This window comes from Myotis brandtii, unplaced genomic scaffold (genome assembly GCF_000412655.1).
Source record: "Myotis brandtii unplaced genomic scaffold, ASM41265v1 scaffold213, whole genome shotgun sequence".
Classification (NCBI taxonomy): Eukaryota; Metazoa; Chordata; class Mammalia; order Chiroptera; family Vespertilionidae; genus Myotis; species Myotis brandtii.
In genome coordinates, this window is record NW_005357962.1 from 424,453 (window position 1) to 448,994 (window position 24,542).

The following is a 24,542-nucleotide window of genomic DNA, read 5'->3' on the forward strand; positions in this document are numbered from 1 at the left end:
GGGGATCGCTCCGCAGGCCAGCCGTCAACCCCAGCCCCAGTAGGGTCTGGGGTTGCCGCCTGGCCTGCGCCTGGGCCCTCCCGCCCTCCGATGCCATGGGGATTCTGGGCGCAGGCCAGCCGACAACCCCGGCCCCTGGGGTCGGGTTTGCTGCCCGGCTTTCCAATGGCGATCACCGGCTGTGGGGTGGGGAAAGGCGGCCTTTGCCCACCCCCTAGTTTTTGCCTGCCGCCTGGGTTGCCGATCACCATTCTTCAGTCCTTCCCCTTTCGCCTGGGCATATGCAAATTAGCCGCCATTTTTGTTGGCGGTTAACCGCCATCTTAGTTGGCAGTTGATTTGCATAAGGATATGCTGATTAGCCAATGGGAAGGGTAGCGGTCGTACGCTAATTACCATTTTTCTCTTTTATTAGTGTAGATTCTGTTTTTTTCACTAAGATAAGTTTTCAGTGACCATTTTGTACATGAACTTTTCTCCATTTAGGCTTAGTTCCTCAGGCTGTTTAACCTAATGCCTAAAAATTATCCTTTTATGCAATCTCTCCAAATTTCTTTTTTTTCCTCTTAAGTTAAGAAAGACTATCTATAAGGAAACTTACTGAGTCATGGAGCTTTAACATTTTATATGTATTAACATTGATTCAGAAAAGGCTTATACTGCTTTGTAATTCTACTGGCCAGTTCCATGACTGCTTTTTTTCTACTCTTTCACATGTTGGCATATATAGGTGAAAATGGTAGTCTTACCATTTAAACAATGAACTAGCTTATGGATTTGAAACTTTCGCTCTGGTCTTTTTATCTAAAAACCACACATGGTGTTTTCCCTTTTGATGAATTTTAGTGTTATTAATATTCTGTTCTTCTGGGACAACTTAAATTTAGCCCCAAATTATATCTGTGGCCACAGTTCTTAACCTGTCTGGTCTCAGAACCTTTTTACATTCTTAAAAGTTATTGGAGCCCTGGACAGTGTTGCTCGGCAGTTAAAGCATGGGCCATGCACAGTTTGATTCCCAGTCAAGGGAACTTATCTGGGTTTCATGTTTGCTCCCCGCCCCAAGTTGGGGTGGGTGCAGGAGGCAGCCAGCCATGAGTCTCTCTTACATTGATATTTCTCCCCCCCTTCCCTCCCTTTCGCTCTGTCTGAAAAGCAATGGAAAAAATATCCTCAGGTGAGGATTAACAACAACAAAAAGTTATTGAAAGTCTCCAAAGAGTTTTTGTTGCTATGGGTTTTATCTACCAATATTTACTGTATTAGAAAACTTATATTTAAATGTTTATTATTTTAAAAATAGCAACAATAAACCCATTACAAATAAACAAAAATAAACCCATTACAAATAAACAAAAATAAACCCATTACAAATAAACAAAAATAATTTTTGAAATAAAAGTAACTAAATTTTCCATCCCACCAAAAAAATCAGTGAGAAGTGTCATTGTTTTATAAATCTCTTTAATGTCTGGCTTAATAAAAGACAGCTCAAGTCCTGGCCGGTTTGGCTCAGTGGATAGAGTGTGGGCCAGCAGACCGAAGGGTCCCAGGTTTGATTCCAATCAGGGGCACGTACCTCGGTTGCAGGCCGGGAGCATGCGGAAGGCAACCAATCAATGTGTCTGTCTCACATCGGTGTTTCTCTTCCTTCCACTCTTTCTAAAACTCAATGGAAAAAATATCCTCCATGAGGATTTAAAAAAAAACCAAAAAACTTGATTCTCTTATCTGCTGCTGCATTCAGTCTGTTGTTGCCATATACTGTTTTGGTTGAAGTATACCAGTATGAAGAAAATCTGGCCTCACAGACATAGTTGGAAAAGAAAGAAATGTTTTGATTGCCTTTTTAGTCAACTGTGGATATTCTTTGATCTTTCAGTAAAAGTCAACAAATGGTTTGTTTCCTAAAGATTAGTTAAAATGTGGAATCTAAAACCATATCCATGAATTTCTGGAACTGTGTTACATCATAATCCACTGATAAGTCTAACACTTTACCTGGATCTTTTTACCTACATATAATCTTATAACATCTTTTATTGATCACTTAGGAAATATGGGTTCAACTGAGTAATGCAGAGCTTCCGAATTTTGACACATTTCACTATATAATATTTTTTAAAATGTATTCATTCATATCACCTCCAATCCCAAAAGAAAACTATTTGAGTATTGAGATACTATCAAGCTCATGGTGGTAAATATGTCTTCAAAAATTCTAATTTTTGCTTAAAACTCTTATTATTGGCAACAGATACCCTTGTCAGTTGTTTTCTTTGAAATGGCAGACTCACTGTCTTCATTTTTGAGAAATGTTTGTCAAATACCCAGAGCTGAATAATCACAGTTTATCCAATAGCCATTCAAGTAAAAATGTCTCCTGTGAGAAAATGTACCCAGTGCAGCTTGTAAATCCAGCAGCTGCACAATGCTTTCCCTCAAGACACCCACCCTATTCAGCACGCAGCAGAGGTGCTATACGTGCCACACACTGTGTTAAAAAAAGGGCTTGTAATTTAATAAAATTAATATTTGTTCATTAAGGACATTTTAAAGTGGAAGTTGAATTTTTATTTATTGTATTTTGTCTTGTGCCTGTGTGGCAGTAACAAATAGTACAGTCTGGTGCCCCTACCTTGATTCATGTTAAAGCACCAACAGTCTTACCCACCTTGATCTGTACCATCAGTGCAATTGCCAACACAGTGAAAGAAACAAATAATTGCTCAATATTATTTTGAAAATAGTTTTGATCTGGAAAATTCCCTGGAAGGGTCTTGAGTTCCCTGCTCAGGCTTCTATGGACCACTTTTTGGAAACCACTGTTAAAAGGAACACTGGGCATTAATAGATATACCTTCCCCTTGCAAAGGATGTTTCATGCACTGTGCATCTGTAAGGTCTGTATACAGTGTGGATTTTTTTTTCTCATCCTGCTCAATGATGTTTTTACATTAAACTCATCAATGTCTCTCTACACACTGTTCGGTGACACACGGTTAGGAAATAACTGCTGTGTTTATGTATGATGGATGTGGGAGAGTAAAAAAAAATACACCTTACCTATTGTGCTACTGCAGAGTTTTACCAATATGCTAATCATAGATTTTTCTCAGAGATAGTCATAAAGTGGTAATATTTATTTCATCACTATTGTATAGTTTTTTCTTAGTAGGCATTTTTAAATATAAAAAAGATGACTAAAAATGTTTTATTTTGCCATCTTCAGCACAAAACGAGTGGATCATTCAAATACCAGATTGGCTTCCCAGCTTGATAGAAACCCAGGTAACACCTTTGTTTGTGAATCAAGAAGCCTGTCTAATGAATTTGTTACATATATATTTCATTCCCCAACATGTTAGGAATCCTGCGTGAGTTCCAAATGGTCATTTTAAACCAAATACCTTTTGCTTTATTTTGTTTACTTTAGCAAAATATACATGAATTAGAGTATCTACAACTTTGATATTCTTATTTGATGAAATGTATTTTAAGAACACTAATAGGGATAAAATTGCCATTCAAAGATTATTCTTATATAGTTTAAAAAGTAGAACATGGTTAAAGTAAAATTGGTTAGCTGTCTTGAATACTATGTAATCTAACCAGTATGTGTTTTATTAATATGTTTGTTTCCCCCCTTCCCTGAATGTTTAGGTAAATGTTAATTTAACTTCATTTACTTAATTGACATAGCGATGTCACGTAGGAGGGCTAAATAGCCATTCAACACAGGGCCTTATTGAGTACCACTTGGTAGTGTTACCGTTTCTAAAGTCTGGTTCTTAGTTTTGTCGTTTGGGAAACTTGTTGGCCCACCCATTAGTAATCTGACACAGAAAGTGTGAATCACATTTCTCCAACCACAGAAATCCAATAAATTAATTTACTAAAAGAAATATTACTCCCAAATAGACTGAAATATTTGTATTCATTTGACTTGAAGATTCCTTGCAATGCTGTCTACTTAAGAAATTAAATTATAATAATCAGATTAATTCATAATTATAAAATTGGATTAATTGATATTAATGGCTGTCATTATCACATTCTGGTAGATAAAACAACCATCTCAGCTCTAGTATATCTTTGTAAGGGGCATGGAATTCTCACGATGCTGATGATACCATTCTTGCATACCAAAGAGGCCGTGTCCCGAGTTAATATGAATTAGTATGCATACTTTGTAGTGGTCAGACAGAGCATTATACCGGACCATTTTATTGAAGATAGAGTCTGGCGTTCCCCTTTCATTATTTTATTATTTAGTTAGGCTGAGTTTAAAGGCATCCATTTACAGGTAATTGCCTTGCATGGGTTATTTCTGAAGATGGTCATTTCATTTATTGGGTAATGTTTTACTCTATTTTTTTCTTAAACTTTTGTAGGTTCTTTGCTGCTGTTTTTATATATACAGTTTATTTCCATTGAAAATTAGTTTTAGCCATCTCAATATACAAATTATTTTGACTGATAATTTATCTTTGTTTTGAACTATCTTGTTTGTTCAAGTCTTGAATTACCCATTTTCTTTACTAGTATGTCTTTTTGTCCTAGTTCTGATTTTTAGAAAAAAAAAATTTTGTTTCTCCTGCATGGTTAATTGAACAGTGATAGAAAAGATCATGGGCTGTTAAAAAGGTGGAACGACCTTAGATTTCATGTACTCTAATTCCTGCATTTTATGGATGGGGACCAGAAATTCAGAGAGGCTATGTGACTTCTAACCCTAAATTCTGGAACTTTCGCTATTACTCTGTATTTCGTTTTTATATAAAAATTGTAAGAGTTTGAATATTATTGTCCTTGTCAAAAAATAAAGATACAACCCTAACTGGAAATTAGTTTTAATATGTTTAACACTCTTGTATATTCATATAAAGTGGTTTTAAAGTAAAGTTTAACATTTAAAAAAAATCCCTTCTTGTAGGATCAGATGACAACAATCTGAATTCCATCTTTTATGAACATTTAACCAGATCCCTACAACACAGTCTCTGTGGTGATTTGCTCCTAGGACGGTGGGGAAACTACAGTACAGGGGACTGTTTCATTCTTGCCTCTGACTACCTCAATGCATTAGTACACCTTATAGAGATCGGCAACGGGCTGGTCACTTTCCAGCTGCGGGGACTTGAATTCAGAGGTAAGATAGACACCTTTTATTTCTATAATGTACTCCTGTGGTATCTGAGTTTTCTGTGTTTACATTCCAAATCAAAAATTTTAAGTTTGATCCTTAGTCTTTGGACTTGTAGAATGAGAAAAGTTGTTACAGAGTAATTATTAGATTTCCCCCCAAAATTTCATATTGCAAAAAGACTCACTATTGCAATATGCTATATATGTAAAGGCAGTACCACTAGTGTGTAAGTGACTTGTTTTCCTGGTGATGCTGAATTTCTGTGGTTCTGTGCTTGCTCTCTGTATCTGTTAGATGGCTGACAGAAGGCAGTGTGGTCTTTTGTGTGAGGCAGAGAGTAGTTAACCAAGTTACTTTCATACGGACGTCAAGCCTTTGTCCTCAACAACTTTTTTAAAATTATTATTGGAGTGAAATTCACATAACATCAGATTATCAATTTTAAAGGGAACAAATCAGTGGCTTTTAGTACATTTACAATGTTGTGTAACCACCACCCCTGTCTAGTTCCAAAGAATTTTCATCTCCCCAAAGTAAAATCCCACACCCATTAAGCAGTTACTCCCCGTTGCTTCACCAGCCCTAAACAGTTTCGTATAAGACAAATGAAACTATTTATACACAGAAAATCATGCATTCAGAAACATCAACTTGATGTTATGTAGTGCTATAAGTTGAATATCTTGTAAGTATGAATAGAAATATGTTTTTTAGGAATTGAAGAACATCCTATTAATGTATATCTTTCCAATCTAGTGAACATTTGGACTTTTTAGAGAGAGCATCTAAGCTGTTTTGATGTATTCTAAGAAGTGCCTTGTGTGCTTTTAACCTGAAATAAAAAATAAGAAGCATTTGACTAGATAGAGGATCAAATCAGACTTACACCCTGTTGTGGTGTAGAATCATATAACAAATGTCATATAATATCTTTTGTTAATGGAACAAGTGCTTCTCTAAAGTTACTCCATTCATGGGAAATAAGAGTTTACTTGTGAGACACACTCAGATTAAGGCAGTAAATGTTGATGTTTGTTACTCATTTGTAATCTATTTGTGGCTCATTCTCTCTCTCTCTCTCTCTCTCTCTACTTCTCTCTCTCTCTCTCTCTCTCTCTCGTTCTTCTATTCTTGTCTTATGGACCTTAATTCCATCTCTTCTAGAGTCTTATCTAGTGCTATTCAAATCTAATCCAACTAGACTCATCAAGAGTCAGCACCCACTCACCACTACACCAACCACTGCTATGACTTCAGCTTCTTTTTAAATTGTTGGCACCTGAAGATTTCACCTTTGCTTTTAAACTTTAACTTTTTTATTTTTTTAACAAATATCTGTGGGAGGCTATTTCATCTAGCATTCCTGTGTGTGTGAATTGGAAGGGGGTCCTTTTTATTATTTGCTCAATCTACTATATTGATCAGAAATTCTCCAAATCATGCCCTGGCTGGGTGGCTCAGGTGGTCAGAGCATTGTCCCATACACCAAAAGGTTGTGGGTTTGATTCCCAGTCAGGGCACGTACCTAGGTTGCAGGTTCTGTTCCCCTTTGGGGTACGTATGAGAAGCAGCTGATCAATGTTTCTCTCTCACATTGATGTGTTTTTCTCTCTCTCCTTCCCTTCCTCTCTCTCCAAAATCAATAAAAACATATCATTGGGTGAGGATTTCAAAAAAAGAGAGAAAGCAATTCTCCAAAGAAAATTTGATCCAAATTCTGTCAGTCTCCCAACTTTCACTGTCTGGTACCAAGGAGTTTCAAATAAAATTTTGGATAAATCCTTTGCCATCCAAATTCTTATTGTTTGCCAAACAAAATTCAAATCAAACCAAGTTGGGAACATAGTAAGTACCTCTTACTACCTGAATTCTTGCTGGATGTGGATAGCGAGGGGTACCTGTAATTCTTTAGTCAGCTGTAGTGACTTTTTTAAAAGGCAAACTTGATCAATGTTCCTTCCATGCTTAAGTTTTTTAATGGTTTCCCATTACATTTAAAATAGAATTCAACTTCTTAACATGCCCTGCAGCATGCGTGATCTGGCCTCTGCCAGTGTCTCCAGCCTGGCTTTTTGTATCACCTCCTCACTCTCTTGCCAGATTCTTGCTAAATTCCTTACTAAGGACTCCTATTGCCTTTCCCTTTGCCCAGAAAGTACCAACCATCCCCCCTCCTCCCACCAACCTCACATCTGGCTAATCCTATAATTATCTTTAAGTAATAGCTTAAATGTCAATTTTTCAGAGAAGCCTTCTCTAACCACCTGTCCTACATGATTATCTCTATTATTACTCTGTTTTTAGCTCCTTAGTGCGTAGCATAGTTTTAATTTTATGTTTATTTGTGTTTATAAACTTTTGGGCCTATATGTACATTCTCTGTTACATATTTGTCTTCTAAACAACCCTTTAAAAATCACTCTTGACTTGAGTTTGGCTCAAGGTTATTTTTAAAAATATATATATTTTATTGATTTCAGAGAGGAAGGGAGAGGGGAGAGAGAATAGAAACATCAATGATGAGAGAGAATCATTGATCAGTTAACTCCTACACAACCCACACTGGGGCTTGAGCGTGAATCAAATCGTGACTTCCTGGTTCATATGTCCACATTCAACCACTGTGCCACGCCAGCCAGGCTCAAGGTTGTATTTTGTAAGCCTTTGCTGTATATTTTAAGCTCCTCAAGAGCAGGAATCAGACCTGCTTCATTCATCATTATGTGTCCAGCACCTATCACTGCAGTTAGCATATAATTCATATTTAATTTTATAGAATCATTAATGTAAATATAGAGCTTTTTCTCCTTTCTCTTTATTCCAGAACTTCTTTCCTTCACAACATTGGCCCCGTTGTAGCTACCTTTGACCCCTCAAAATATTAGTCAAGAGTGTCAGTATTTTGCCAGGCAGATATTTGGATCTGCTGAGCATTTTTATATGTTTTCTGGTAAATTCCATTAAGCCAATTTAAGTCCTTCGATTTTAGTGTATCTTCTTGTGGATGCTAAGTTTTAAGTGACATTTAACTAAACAAATTTCTTGATCTGTTTTCCTCATATTTATTTCATTTTTCAAGATTCTTTTCTATGTAAATTTATGTCAAGATTTGAGTTACCAATTCATTTTTTCTATCGGAATTGTCTGATTACAGCTTCTATCGTGTAAACTTTTTATGTATAAAAGTTACTTCTACCAAGTACAGTTTTCTAAGTCAAACATTATAGGTAAAAAAAAAAAAATTATGCTAATTGGATTTCTTTCATTTTTTACTCAAATTAATTCTAACATATCTAGTTTTCATAATTTTTATTTATTTATTTATTTATTTAATTTTACCCGTTATCTTCACTATCAAGTGACTGAAAGATCTAGGTAATTGGTAGTAGATCCTCGTAAATATTGTAGAATCCCTTTCCAAGTCTCAAAATTATGTTTTCAATTATTAATATCAATTCCTGTGCTTGTTTTCTTTTTGTTGTTGCCTTAATTTTTGAAGCAAAATGTATTACTTGGGTATGTTGAAGTAGAAAATATTATTTTGGGTTCTTTTGTATTTTTTTTAATCCTCACCTGAGGATATTTTTCCATTGATTTTTAGAGACAATGGAAGAGAGAGGGAAAGACAGAGAGAAATATTGATGTGAGAGAAACACATCAATTGGTTGCCTCCTGCATGCACCCTGACCAGGGCGCGGACCAGGAAGGAGCCTGCAACTGAGGTACGTGCCCTTGACCGGAATCGAACCCAGGACCCTTCGGTCCACAGGGCAAAGCTCTATCCACTGAGCCAAACAGGCTAGGGCTAGAAAATATTCTTGGGGTTTGTTTGGTAAAGTAAAAATATCCTGTGTTAATTCATACCTTATTAACTTTCTGCTACTCTGAACAAGGTCCCTGTGTCTCCTGAGTAAAAGTCAGAACGCTCTTGCCACGTCTCTTCTCTAAAAGCCACTGTCAAAGTGATCTGCACAAATATAGCTCTACGTGTTATTTCCTTTACTTAAAAACCTTTGACTGCCTTCCAAAGAAGAGGATAAAGTCAATATAAGGAAATAATAAAACGAATTTCAAACCTAAGGAATAGACCCAACTTCATGCCACAGTTTAAAAAACCCAGGCTCAGGAAGTTCCTTCTAGAAATTGACTGATTCTTCCCACCTCTCTAATCTGTTCTAGCCCATGGATAAAGAAGGACAGTTTCTCAAGACTTTTTACAAAATCAGTGTAATATTGATACCAGAAGATGATCAAACTGGCTAAAAATGTAATTATAGTTTAGTTCACTTATGATGACTATCGATGCAAAAATCCTCAGAACCCAGAATAAGCAAAACCCAGCAATACTTTAAGTACCCCTCACCAATTTAGTAATTGGTCCTTTTAAGTTAATTTAAGTACTAAAATAGCATATTAGTAGAATTCATCTTCTTTTAATAGATCACAGTAAACAATGTAATATGATTCTCTCGAAAGATGCCAAAGGACATTTGATTAAATTTTATTTCCGTTACTTCTTTGAAGAATACTTTATAAGATTACATATGTTCCTATTCTGAAAGAAAATATATATGTATGTATATAGTCATATCATGGGCAATCATCAACTACAGCAGGCATTCCTGTTATTGTCAAGTTCAAGACAGTTTTTCTTGTTACTACAATGTGTCATTATTTTGGAAGTGTTTGCCAATATAATTAAAGTAGAAAATAATAAAATTGCTGATGGTTCTAGAGAACTAATCATACATTTTATTAGGTTGGTTAAGCTTACCTATTCAGCATATCTTTTATTACACCACCACCACCACCACCATGTCGGACTAGGTTTCCTGGCACCTTTTTCTTTCAAAGCGATGTGTTTTAAACATGGATGGTATATACATTCTCTCTAAAGGAAAAAAAATGTATAGTGCCACTTGTTATTTTTATTATAATTCAATTTAATATATTTAAGTTCTTATATAATATAAAGAATTTACAAATTAAATAGAAGCAAGACCACATAACAAAATAAAAATTAACATCAGTGTGATGGGTGATATTTTGCTAGTATTAGATTGCTGTGAGTCTAATTCAATATTTAATCTAATTTTGTATTTTTACTTCAATAACACTAATGCAGAGGATGGCTGTTTGATGAGTATCTTGTATAAAAGAATGTAACTTCAAAGCATTGTTTGCTAGTGCAGAATAATCAGTCTTCATACATACATAATTGAAACTTGTATCAGCAGGTAAAACTCAAATGCCAGTTATGTAATCTTATCCATATTATTGGAATTGGCAACAGAAAAATTTTAATTATGTATTTAACATTAAATTATAATGAACTGTTACTAGTTATACAGCCAAATAAGCAGGATGTATATAACATATTGGCTTGCAGCGTGGACATGATGCTGGTAAACAGCTTTCATTCTTTTGAGTTCTGCATGTCCATCTGTATTAGGTGCCCTGGGATGATTCGTTTCTCATTCCACTCTTCCTTTTCAGAATTAACACAACCCTCATGAGATATACCTTTACTTATTTGGTCTTCATTTGATAGGAATGCAGTTATAAACCCAATTTGAAAAGTTTGGGAATTGGTGAATAAAAATGAAGGAGGTTAGTTACTCTATGGTACAAACCCTCAGAACCTTGAATGTGCTAATGCATGTGATTCTGTAGGAGATGAATATACAGTGTGCCTGGTCTCAGGAGCTTGCTGCCGTTTGTTAATGACCATTCTAAGGCAATCAGTCACATACTTTCATTTGCTATAAACGGTCTTCTCTCTAGATTTCTTGTCTTTAAAGCATTTGAAAACTTTATGATTTTGTCCTCCCTTTGTAAGTGGTCTCTGTCTCTCTTTTTTTAAGGTACTTACTGTCAACAGCGGGAAGTAGAGGCTATAACTGAAGGTGTGGAAGAAGATGAAGGGTTTTGCTGTTGTGAACCCGGCCATGTTCCTCATGTGCTGTCATTCAATGCTGCATTTAGCCAGCGCTGGCTGGCCTGGGAAGTCATAGTCACCAAGTACATTCTGGAGGGTTACAGCATCACTGACAACAGTGCTGCTTCTATGCTTCAAGTCTTTGATCTTCGAAAAGTACTCACCACTTACTATGTCAAGGTAGGGTATGCGCCTACTTAGCTCTTCTAGTAACTGAAGACTCTTCTTGAAAAAGATATATATAAAATTTTATATATATATATACAATATATATATATATAAATTTTTTAACTTGTGCTTTGCTTCTATATAGTGATTTCAATTCTCTAGTATCCAGTATAGTCACTAAATTATACCTATGAAGGTTTCCTCTGTTTTTTTCTTTAGTGAAACTTATTCATTGTTCATTAATATTAGTAGCTACCATTTGTAGCTCATATGTTCTAGGCACTGTGCTGAGAAATATACACACACATACACATACATGTATCTTACCTAATTCTCTAAAGTAATATGCTGAGGAATATACATACACATACGCATACATGTATCTTACCTAATTCTCTAAAGCAGTGGTCGGCAAACTGCGGCTCGCGAGCCACATGCGGCTCTTTGGCCCCTTGAGTGTGGCTCTTCCTAAGCCTTAGGAGTACCCTAATTAAGTTAATAACAGTGTACCTACCTATATAGTTTAAGTTTAAAAAATTTGGCTCTCAAAAGAAATTTCAATCGTTGTACTGTTGATATTTGGCTCTGTTGACTAATGAGTTTGCCGACCACTGCTCTAAAGTAATATTACATCCCTGTTTTACAAATAAACAAATTAAGAATAGAAGTCTACTTGCCCAAAGATCTCTAACTAGCAAGTAAAGTTAGGGATTTAAAATCTAGGCTTGTCTGACTCCTAAGCCCTTGCTGTTAACCACTGCTTTGCACTACTTTCAACAAGCTGAATAAAAGTATTGCAAGATTTGAGAGGTCACCAAGATCACTCAGGTTCAGTAGTTTGCTATAAGGACTCACAGAACTCAGCAGAGCCATTATACTCACAGGTAGGATTTATTAAGGTGGAAGGATACAGATTAAGATCAACCAAGTAGGCACATAGGGCAGAGTCCAGAGATACCAAGGCATGAGCTTCCAGTTGTCCTCTCCCAGTGGAATTGCACCAACAATGCCTGTTTCTCCTGCCAAGTGTGTGATAATACTCACAGAGTGTTGTCAATCAAGGAAGCTCACCTGGGCCTCAGGGTGAAGAGGTTTTTTTTGGAGTGAAATCACTTAGATGTGATTGGGCACCTACATGTCCAACTTTAGTCTCCAGCCCCTCTAGAGGTCAAAGCTCTAAGCCTCCAGGTGAACAAAAACTCTTTTAGAGCTTACTTCCCAGGACCCAAGTGCAAAGCCCAAAACTCTTTGGGCAGGGTTAGTTCTATACTACACAGGGTTTTTTTTGTTGTTGTTTTTTTGTTTGTTTTTGCTAAAGATTTTGCAGAAGTACATCATGGTTATGATTTGGGAGCTTGCAGGCAAAGCCAATATTTTCAGGAGGAAAATATGTGCTAAATTTTAATGACCCTTATCTGAATTTTTCATATTTTGTGTTGTTACCTATATATGCCACCTTACTTGTGCTGGCTGGGGTGAACCTTGAGTCTTCTATTTAATGTTTTGTTAAACACAACCTCAGGAAGATAGATTGATTTTACAAATTTTACGTCTGTGTGTGTGGCATTTTCTGTCTCTAAGTATGTATATTTCTATTGCTTTATCATCTGTAATAATAAAAGCGTAATATGCTAATTAGATCGGACAGCCGAATGACCTTCCAGATGACCTTCCGGATGAAGCCGGGGCTGCGAGGGTTGAGCCCCTTGAACGAATTTCGTGCATCAGTCCTCTAGTTAGATATATTTCTATAACTTCAGCTAGGATAACAGGATGATTTAGTAGTTTTCTATAAGAAAATTTTCAAAAGCAATGCACCACAATAAAGGCTTTTCACCTCTCTTAAAAGATTCTAAATTCAAAAGCCCCAAAATCAGTAAACTAGAATTATTTTTGAAGTTGCCTTGCTAAATTTGTGGGTTGTAATTTTAAAAGTATTAAATTAAATGTTTTTTTCATCCAGGAAGACCTGAGGTACATACTATTATAGCATTCTTAAGATGTATATTTATAATATTGAGCCAGAATAATATATTTTTGATTTGTATTGTCAATATAAACAGTTGGAATTTATTTACTGAAGATTGAAATTAATTCAAATGTGATTTAGCTCAAATTTTTGCTTTTATCTTTTCCTCATTAGGGAATCATCTATTACGTTACAACCTCTTCTAAGCTAGAAGAGTGGCTAGCTAATGAGACAATGCAGGAGGGACTACGTCTGTACGCGGATCGAAATTATGTGGATGTGGACCCGACATTTAATCCCAACATTGATGAAGACTATGACCATCGACTGGCGGGCATATCCAGGGAGAGTTTCTGTGTGATTTACCTCAACTGGATCGAGTATTGCTCTTCCCGAAGGGCAAAGGTAGAGTTATTTCATTTATAACTCTGAGTCCGTTTTTCTAAAGATGGGAAGACTATCTTTTCATTATGAGGTCAGTTTTTCCAGGCCTTCCTATTTCTGACCTGTCTGGTTCAGTATGGTTGGGCCAAACTAACCAACTCTGCCAAAACAACTCTGCCTCGTTCTTTCACCTGCAGGGTCATAATCTCACCCTCTAATTAGCGTGGCCTCCGTCCTGTGTGTGCACATACGTATACACAAAATTAGGTTACAGGTCATCGGCAGCTCCTTAAATTCTACATTTTGCAGCACCTCACACACACACTCTCACACACCAGAATAATTTAATATCTTTGTCCCAAATGCAAACCAAATTCAAAGTCTAAACCAGTGCAGTCTAATAGCATTTTCTGTGATGATGGAAATGTTCTATGCTGATCCAGTGTGGTAGTTACTAAACCACCACATCTGGCTATGGTTAAACACTTGAAATGTGGGCAGTATGACTATTCACCTAGACCAAGCATGTCAAACTCGCGGGCCGCATGCAAATATTTTTGCAGCCCAGCCAATATAATGGTATGTAAGAAACATTTTAATAAAAATGTCATAACTTAATTTTTACAATATCCTATTATACATAATTATTAATAACAAACTAAAACGTTCGCTAATGACTGATTACTATAATCGTGTTGCATTCATTTCCCTTACGTGCCTTACACGCAGGTGCACCATTTCTCTCCACTAATACTAGCAGCGCATATTTTAGCAGCTGATTGCCATGTCATTAGTCTTGTACTGACTTGTTTGATGTGCACAACAGGAAATATTTCACTTTAGCAGAACAAGAAAAATAGGTTTATTTGTGTTACGCTTATTAATTTATGCAGTTATTCAGTGTCTGGTAAGTTAATGTTCAAGAAAAAATATTAGTTTTTATTAAAATGTTCTATTATTTTATGTTAACAATTACTCATTTATTTCAGCCCTTTGTATTCAGCATGTCTCTATTGAAATAAACCTACGTTTCTATGAAAATTGAAGCTTTTGTTTTTTTTGCGGCCCACAGAAACTTAAACCTTGTTTATTTGGCCCATGTTAGCCTTTGAGTTTGACGTGCTTGGCCTAGACCAGTGGTCAGCAAACTCATTAGTCAACAGAGCCAAATATCAACAGTACAACGATTGAAATTTCTTTTGAGAGCCAGATTTTTTAAACTTAAACTATATAGGTAGGTACATTGTTATTAACTTAATTAGGGTACTCCTGAGGCTTAGGAAGAGCCACACTCAAGGGGCCAAAGAGCCGCATGTGGCTCGCGAGCCGCAGTTTGCTGACCACGGGTCTAGGCTGAGGATCCAAAATTTGTTTCACCTTGGTTGATTGTAATTCATTTGGTTCCTAATCACACTTCAGGATAACTTGTCTGATCCTAAAAATAAGGTGAGCTATAGACTTCACCAACTGCAGCTTTCCTTCTAGGTCTCATGGCCCTCCTGGCTATGATGCTCCCCTAGTTAGACTCCATGTAACACAATCACAATACCAAGCAAGGCCTGTGGTTCCAAAAGCTAATTCCTACCACCACTGTTGCTTTCCAAGCAAAGTCTGGTGTAGTTGAACCACCTAGGTACAAGATTACTCTCTGTCTCAGAGCATAGTGAGCCACCTGGACAACTAGCATCTTTATTGTGGTCTGGGTGTACACACTGTCTTTAGATGTAGTACCTGCTTTAGTCTTAAGTACATAGTTTTCATCAGATTTGGAAATATTTCAGCCATTATTTTTTCAAACATTTTTTTTCTGTCCTCCTCTTCCCTTTTTTGGAAACTCCAGTTATATTCATATTAGGCTGCCTGATGTCCTACAGCTCACTGATGCCTTTTTCAGTCTCTTTTATCTCTTTGTTGAATTTTGCAAAGTTTCTATTGCTATATTTTAAAATCACTTACTTTTTCTTCTGCATTGTTTAATATGCCGTTAATCTCGTGCAGCATTTTTTTTTTAATCTCAAACATTGCATTTTTGGTATCTCTTGAGGTTTAACTTGTCTTTTGTATAAATCTTTCATGTTTCTACTTAGCATGATGTCATTCCGCTATCTTTTTGAACAGTTGTAATAACATTTTCAATGTCCTTATTAACTAATTCTGACATCTTGTGTCGATTTTGGGACAATTTTGATTGAGTGAGTGATTAATTGGTTATTCTTTTATGGGTCATATTTTTCTGCTACTTCACATGCCTGACAATTTTTTATTGGACTTTATGAATTTTACCTTGATGGGTGCTGAATATTTTTGTAGTCCTATAAATATTCTTGACCTTAACTCTGTGACAATTAAATTCTTTGGGGACAGTTGGATCTTTTCTGAGCTTGCTTTTAAGCTTTCTTAGGAGGGACCAGCCATTAGTCTGGAGCTGATTTTTCTCCCATTACCGAGGCAGTACCCTCCTGAGTTGTTAGAGCCGATCTTAGAGTTCTTACCACGAGGAAAAAAGTTTTGTAACTCTGTATGGCAACGGGGTTCTTCTATAGAGTATTAGGATCTTAGCTAAACATCTAAGTACTTTATACCTGGTTCTTTTTTTTTTACATCCTGGTATTATAAAGTATTAGATTTTATTTAAAGATTCCAAAGACCCTCCTCATAGAGTGTTTTGTTGTTTCTTTTCATTAAAACTTATCTGAGGAGGTAGAGACTAGTTGAGTTTCTTAATCTCTCTGATTCATTAAATAGATATATTCTGATTTGATAAATACATATATACCCTTTTGATTATTAACATTCTTTGTTTTTCTTTTTTTTGAGGTATAATTGACATTCAGGAGTACATCATAATGATTTTGTATTTGTATATATTGCAAAATAGTCACCATCATAAATCTAGTTAACTTCAATGACCACACATAGTTGTAATTTTTTTTCCCCTTGTGATGAGAACTTTTAAGATCTCTCTTAACAACTTCCAAATATGCAATATGGTATTGCTACATATAATCACTACATTAAATCCCCATGACTTATTTATTTTGCAACTAGAAATTTGTACCTTAAGGCCTCCTTCACCCTGTCTTTTCTTTCTTTTTTGTTGTTGTTTATTTTTTTAAGCCACTGGATGTGGACAAAGATTCCTCCCTGGTGACTCTTTGTTATGGACTCTGTGTTCTGGGACGAAGAGCTCTGGGGACTGCATCCCACCATATGTCCAGGTAATGGCATTTCTGTTTTTAGGAAGGGATTGTGGGAAGCTGTATGATCTAAGTCTGGAATCGTCTTTCATGGAAGCGTACTATGCTAATTTATTGCAAAAGTCTCTTCAGATGTTATATAGATCTTTTTGCTGAATATAGTTGAGTTCTAAGTGGTTAACAGAACTGGCTTTTAAAATTGACATATATGTAGGCAACTATTGATAAAATTTAATAGATTTGAGACATTTAAAAAATAATCACCCCATAACATCTCTTTTTCTAACAATTTACCTTTTTTTTAATTTTTTTATCCTTCACTGCAGTTTCTGCCAGAGCATTTATACTTTGAATATAGTTGTACATTAGATTTTGGAACTCTAAATATAAACAGTATTTCTTGACATATGCATCTGAATGAATTAGAATTAAGAAGTGCCATATATTTTAAATTTTCATCTTTTCCACTAGCCCTTCCTTACTATCTTTTAACTTACATACTCTTTGCCTGTTGTTTAGTTTTATGGACTCTGTTATAGTGGTTCATAAACCGCAGTCCCAGGTCAAAAGGCCCTATTCCTCATAATTCTGCTTTAGGGGTTCTGACATTAGTTCTTGAAATCTCTATTTTTAAAACACTCTCTCATGATTGTGATGCACAACCAGATGTAAGAATCAATGTAATGGAAGACCGTTGTCAAAACATGTAAATGTTTTATCTCCAATCTTAACAGTAATTTAGAGTCATTCCTCTATGGATTGCATGCCCTGTTTAAGGGAGATTTCCGTATTTCTTCAATTCGAGACGAATGGATCTTCGCTGACATGGAATTACTAAGAAAAGTAGTAGTCCCTGGAATCCGTATGTCCATTAAACTTCATCAGGTAAGAAGAGAAAATTCCTAATCCATTTCTACTAGTTAATTGTGCTTCTTCACTTGACTTCCAAGTTATGTTTCTTAGGAACCTTTTGAGAAATATTCTAATTTGAAACAAAGAAAAACATGATTCATGGCAAGATGCTCTATCTTAGAATCCCGAACCTATGTTTATACCAGTTAATTTGAATATTAATGTTAGAGGCTGACCGATCTGGGCATGAGCTTTAGGACAAGTGCAAGCAGTGAGTGACAAACTGGAAACAAGCCTTTGGCCCTGTGATACTTGCTTTGACGTCATGTGGTTGTAATGCACACCTCTTCCGTGTGATGGTTAGGTGACTCTCAGTGCAGTGCAGCAGCATCTCAGAAGTCTCCTCAATGCTGCTGTTACTGAACTGTGAGTTGCACTTAGCTATATAGAATAATAGATGGTTAGGAAAGATTTAGCCCTAGTTTAATCCTAGGAGGGTAAAAAAATTAAAATGAGGCCTCACAATGCATATTGTCCTGGATCACTTTGAGAATATATTTTGAAATTAAGTACAATAAGGCCTCACTTAATGTTGTCAATAGATTCTTGGAAACTGCAACATTAAGTGAAATGACATTACGAAACCAGTTTTCCCACAGGCTAATTGTTATAAACAACAGTTCCTATGGCATATTTCTGGTCACCAAAACATCACCAAACATCTAAGTAAAGATTTAAAACACTTCTAGTATTAAACATTGAAGTAAATGTGAATTATTACATATCTATAATAATAAAAGCATAATATGCTAATTAGACCTGACATCCTTCCGGATGTCCTTCCAGATGACCTTCTGGACAAAGTCGGGGCTACAAGGGAAGCCTGGGTCCATGGGGCCGGAGGGAATCCGGTGCCGGCAGCTTGGGCAAGGAAGGCCTACTCTTGCACGAATTTCATGCATCGGGCCTCTAGTATTTAAGAAAGATGAATAAAAACAAGTAAGGTAGTTATTTTCCAGCCTGATTATGCCATTTCAGGGTCGCAGGTGGCTGGAGCCTCTCCCAGAAGCTCAGGGGTCAAGGCAGGCACCCACCCTGGACATTAAATGACACTGCCCACACACAGCCACACCCGTGCCCACTTAGACGGGGACAGTGGAGACACGCCAGTTCACCTCACATGCACAGCTTTAGGAAGTGGGAGGAAACGAGTACCTGGAGAAAACCACGCAGACGTGGGGAGGATGTGCACACTCTACAGACAGCGGCCCTGGCCGGGATCATCAACATTATAATGAAACGACGCCATTCGAGGACTTGCTGTACTGGCACTTGCTGCTCTGTTCATTCCACTTGACAGTAGTACTCAGATCTGATGATAGAGACCACACGATAAGACTCATTAAAATGCATCTGCTGTGCTCATAGCTGACTGAATCTCCCCCCCCCCCCCCCCTTCAAGTGATTTTACTGTGGTCTAAAGTACTGGAATGAAGTTCATGTCCCATGTTAATTTAGGAGCATTTCTAATAAGGGATATATTATTTGAAAAATCTCTGAAAAATGGAATTCTATTGTGAGGATGATGGGGAAATATATATATTTGGGATCAAATAAAGTTATCTTCAGACTAGCTTTAGAGTTTGAGACAAAATTAAATGTATGTAAAAGAAAAAGGTAATAACTATAACTTAAAATTTTTATTTATTTTGTTTTTCTCTGTCTGGTATTTCTCCTTTTGTCTTGTGATGTCCTATGAATTGCCTAAGCCTGTAAGAAATTTTTACTGTATAAAATTTTATTTGAGCCAAACTGACTACAATGCTGGGAAGCAAGATTTCAAATGCTCCCTAAAATGTTTTTCAAATCAGGTTTCTTAAAAGGTACCAATTAAATATCTCCGTGTAAGAATCATCTCTTTACACAGCATAGTTATCTCACAGTTCCTGACAGGCATCTCAGTTCATCCTAAACATTATGATGGTGTCATCTCGCTGACAGAGAAGACGCCAAGGCACAGGGTCCAAAGCCTCTGATGCCTGGGTCACTGCCTCTAGTCTCGTGCTAGAGTGCTCTTGCCTGTTGCTTCGGAGTCTGTACCCTCCATGTCGCTCTGGCTGACACACTGTTGCCTGTAACAGAGCTTCTCTGCGTTATGATCAGGCCCACACTTGGGAACAGCACCCTCTCACCATTAGCTTGACTGACAACAGCAGTGACAAACAGGGAGGGTGAGGCAGGGGAATCAGCCGGGAGCCATGAGGGCTGGGGAGGCCATAGAGAACGCAGGTGCGACCTGGATGAGTTTTGTAATTCTGTATGCCTTTGAGGAAAATAGAGATCGACCTATAAAGTAACAAATAACGCCCATTTATTGACCAGCACTTTTAGTCACGCATTGCATTGTCCATGAGGGACTCTTGGGCAGGAAAAGATACATGCGTAAATCAATACTGGTCATCCCCAAAGTTCATATGTTATATACTCACAAAAATCCACAAAAGTGGACAATAGGTTTATATATTAAAAGGAAGGATTAGTGCATACTTGCCATATGACCCAGCAATTTTACTCCTAGATATTTACCCAAGAAAATTAAAGGAGATGTCCACACAAACCAAATGTGCATAGCAGCTTTACTCATAATAGCTCAGAACTGGAAACAACTCAGATGTCGGTCAGTGGATGAACATACAAATTATGGGATAACCACATGATAGAATAAGTTTACTTAACACGACAAAAAAATGAACTGTTGTGAGACACCACAACATGAATGAATCTCACACATTATGCAGAGCAAGAGAAGTCAGACATATGAAGAGTCTATATTGTATGGTTTCATTTATATAAAATTTAAAGCAGGCAAAATGAATCTGTAGATTCAGAAAGCAGATCAGTGGTTGCTTGGGATATAGAGATTGAATGCCAAAAGGCAGGAAGGAACCTTTTGGGGTGACGGAAATGTTCTACATCTAGACTTAGCTAGGCTTAGCAGTGGTTACATGGGTGTGCATATTTGTCAAAGGGCAGCTAACTACCTTTAGAGTGGGGGCATTCATTGTATGTAAATCATACCTCAGACTCGACTTTAAAAAACAATTTTGTTCCCAGAGAGCTAAAAATGTAGCTCATTACTGCAATACTACTCCTTTTGTAAATTCCTCAATGCAACCCTATCCTCTAAATTTTAGCTAAACAAATATTTTCCAATTTTTATATATTTTCTTTGTTTTCCTCACTCAAGTTGATTTTTTCATGTCTTTATATATATATATATTTTTCCGGTTAAAGGATCATCTGTTAGCTAACTAAAACTACATTAAAAAATCTCTAAAATTGTGTTTCTTACTAACCAGGCACTTTTCACATAGAGCCACGTCTCTAGGATGATTCTAAAGCCCATGTTATCCTGCCTCTCACTCATTGAGATATGGCTCATAGTTGTGAGCTTTACAACAGATGACGGCTCCTAGTCCTGGAGGAACTAGTGGAGTCTTCCCTGAACAACCTCTTCACCTAATAACTATTCATTCATTTGATAAGTAGGCTTTTAATATTACCATGTGCAAGATTCCATTGCAGGTAGCAAGGAAGAAACAAAGGAGTATATGAAATGTATCTCCCATTCAGAAACCTATAAATTAACTAACTATAACACAAATCTGAATGTCTGAAATGGTGTGTTATTAAGGAAATGCAAATATTACATCAGCTGCCTTCACATTTGTAATTGAGAGGTTGATAAATTTTCACTCAAGTGTGTGCTGTTTGAAGGGGAGGTGACGGGGAGCAAGAAGGCAGTATCACCAAGAATGCACATCCAAGTCTGAGGGCTAGCCTACATGGAATAATAAAAGCATTCACTGTGCATGTGAATAATGCTTCATAATGTAAAAAGTCCTCCAATACACTATTTCATCTCACTCTTACAACAACCTTGCCAAGTTGGTTTGCAGATAATGCTGGCATTCACAAATATCAAAACTGAGGCTCAAAGAGGTTTAGCTGCTTCCTAGGTTTACCTGGTAATACCAGGACTTAAATTTTTAGAGTATTTTTCATATATTTTATGTCTAATAATATTAATGTGTGCTAATAGGAAATTTTTATTTAGTAATTGATTTAGTAACTATAGAAGTTTTTATATCATCCTGGAAGTCATTCTCTTCTTTTCCTAAAAAAAGAAAAAAATTTTATTCCTGTGTATAGGATCATTTCACTTCTTCAGATGAGTACGATGACCCCACAGTGCTCTATGAAGCCATTGTATCTCATGAGAAAAACCTCGTAATAGCCCACGAAGGCGACCCTGCGTGGCGGAGTGCGGTCCTCGCCAACTCTCCCTCCTTGCTCGCCCTGCGGCATGTCATGGATGACGGCACCAACGAGTATAAAGTCATCATGCTCAACAGACGCTACCTGAGCTTCAGGGTCATTAAAGTAAGTTTTGAGGCATTAATTTGCATCTGAAAAAAATTGCAACTTAGATAACGTTATCCAAACTTTTAAAAAGTAGTTGAAACTCTTGGAGAAAAAAATGACCATATTTCATTAGCATTTATTGTTTATAAGCACTTAGTTTTATTTATTTTGTCAATAATTTAGTCTGTCCTCTGACATTTTCTCAAGCGCTATAAAGCCTTAACATTTTTGCTTATTTCTGTTTTGGTAGTTTTTAAATCTATTTCGTTTGCTATTTGGGCAGAATCTCTTAAACATCACCTCCATATTGCTAATATGATGGGATTCCTAGGTTGCAAAATAGTTCTGTAGCTTGTACTGGCCAGTCAGTGGTTCACTTTAACATTTCCTTAGGCTTTGCTTGTTGTTGTTTTTTGTTTGTTTGTTTGTTTGTTTGTTTTTGTTTTTGTTTTTTTTGTTAAACGTCTTAGGACTTTAAGAGGCTTAATCTCTGAAATTTTATTTTGATAATTTATTAAGGTTATTTTTTTCATTTAAGCCCCAAAGTCACAAACATCCTTTAAACTAAAAATATTGTTACCTCTAATTTCTATAAAAAATATCTCATTTACAGAATTCAGTGATTCACAGATTTGGAAAATGAAATGGGCTACAGTTTACTTGGTATTTTTATAAGACAGAGCAGAAGTCCTCTGTGCTTACTGTGTACCAGCCTGTGCATGACAATGGAAAACGGTTAACTCCTGTGCAGACGTGACCTATTTCCTGCCTTTCACAGTTGGTCGTCATGTCTTTTGTATCCCTCCCATTTCTGTGCTTCTGTTTGTATGAATTTCATTCTTGGCCCCATGACCTAATTCCCATGTGATCTGGTTTTCAGGTGAATAAGGAATGTGTCCGAGGTCTTTGGGCGGGGCAACAGCAGGAGCTTGTATTTCTACGGAACCGTAACCCCGAGAGAGGTAGCATCCAAAATGCAAAGCAGGCTCTGAGAAACATGATAAACTCATCTTGTGATCAACCTATTGGCTACCCGATCTTTGTCTCACCCCTGACAACTTCTTACTCTGACAGCCACGAACAGCTTAAAGAAATTCTTGGGGGACCTATCAGTTTGGGAAACATCAGAAACTTCATAGTGTCAACCTGGCACAGGTGAGCCACTGGGTGGTGGTGTATCCTGACCTTCGAGCTAGACAGTGTGCTTTAGTGTCACCTGGAAAGTTTGTAGGGAAAATACAGGTGCCACAGCACAATATAAATCTATTTTATCTGAACTTCAGGAAGCAGAGTCTGAGCATATATATCTTCAGGCTCTTATTAGGTAAATCTAATGTGCAACTCTGGCGAAAAACCACTGCTTTAGCATTTAGTACAATTTTGAATAGTTTCCTTTGTTCAATGTTTTTGACCTGTTTGCAGCATATTGCTGCTATTAGAATGTGTGGGTCAACAAACAGGACAAATTACAGAAAAGCATGAGGAACTTGTGCAAATTGATTGCTTTCTTCTACCTATTGTATTCCGTTCCAGCAGTAGGGGGAGCACAGTTCATGTGGAAACTCCTGGTTGTACAGTGCAGAGATACGACTATTTTCCCAACCCAGTCATCACTCCAAGCTCAAATCTGTAGTCTGTCTTCAAGAATGCACGCGATGTTTTTCTCTGCATTTTGTCTAGTAAATTGTGGTGTGTGGTGTAGGAACATCATAATGTGATGACAAGTAAAGAAAAAAATCACAGAATACTATTTTTAATTTCTTAAGAGTTGTTCAGATCCTTAAATCAGAGCTTAAGAAAAATAGGATCTGGGATTAGAGCAATAAACTCTCAAGTAGGTGTTTTTAAATTCTTCTAGAAATACCCAACATTAAAGAGTAAGTAAGGTTTCACCATTTTAACATCAGTCCCTGTCCACACAGAAGGAAGAACACAAGCCAGGGTAGTGTCAAAGACATTTTTTTTTTTTTTTTCAAAAAATATTTGTTGTTTGCCTGGGACTGTGGGGTTTCCCAGGATGCAGGATTTTCAGTGCTTAAACCAAGACAGTTGTGGGCAAACCAGGACAGTTGGTCCATGTTACACATAAAAAATAGACAAATGAGCGAAGGAGGAATCATTACAGCAGCTCCCTCAGGTGTACTGCAGCATAAGTTAGGTTTCATTTGAATACATTAGGTTTCAGGTGTTGCAGACTTCAGAGGCACTGAGTAGACACTGGCAAGAATTCTGTTTCCAGCTGTGATCTTAATGTCACAACTATTCTGTGCAGTTCTTCCTGTAGTGTAGAAAGATGATAGAGTGTAGAACAGTGAGCCAATTGGGAAGTATCAAGGCAGTGAATACAAGAGAATATGAAAACATAACAGACTTTTTGTTCCTAATATTGATTACACCATAAAGACTTTCAAAGGTGACCATTAGTAGCCTTAAGCATTCAGAATAGCTAAAAAAGAATAA

At 36.8% G+C, this 24,542-nt stretch overlaps 1 protein-coding gene across 8 annotated transcripts in view; it reads left to right on the plus strand.

Annotated features, from left to right (window-relative positions):
• The window catches only part of PCNX (pecanex homolog (Drosophila)), a 129,206-nt gene that overhangs the window by 95,102 nt on the left and 9,562 nt on the right, over nt 1-24,542 (plus strand). For 7 of the 8 annotated variants that reach the window (XM_014539289.1, XM_014539286.1, XM_014539285.1 and 4 more), the window contains 8 exons: nt 3,233-3,291; nt 4,937-5,152; nt 11,014-11,267; nt 13,399-13,629; nt 16,726-16,826; nt 17,540-17,690; nt 21,870-22,100; nt 22,963-23,237. In XM_014539289.1, the coding sequence (XP_014394775.1) occupies nt 3,233-3,291; nt 4,937-5,152; nt 11,014-11,267; nt 13,399-13,629; nt 16,726-16,826; nt 17,540-17,690; nt 21,870-22,100; nt 22,963-23,237 (1,518 nt within the window). The remainder of the gene's footprint in view (nt 1-3,232; nt 3,292-4,936; nt 5,153-11,013; nt 11,268-13,398; nt 13,630-16,725; nt 16,827-17,539; nt 17,691-21,869; nt 22,101-22,962; nt 23,238-24,542) is intronic. The other variant, XM_014539287.1, reaches the window with a different exon arrangement.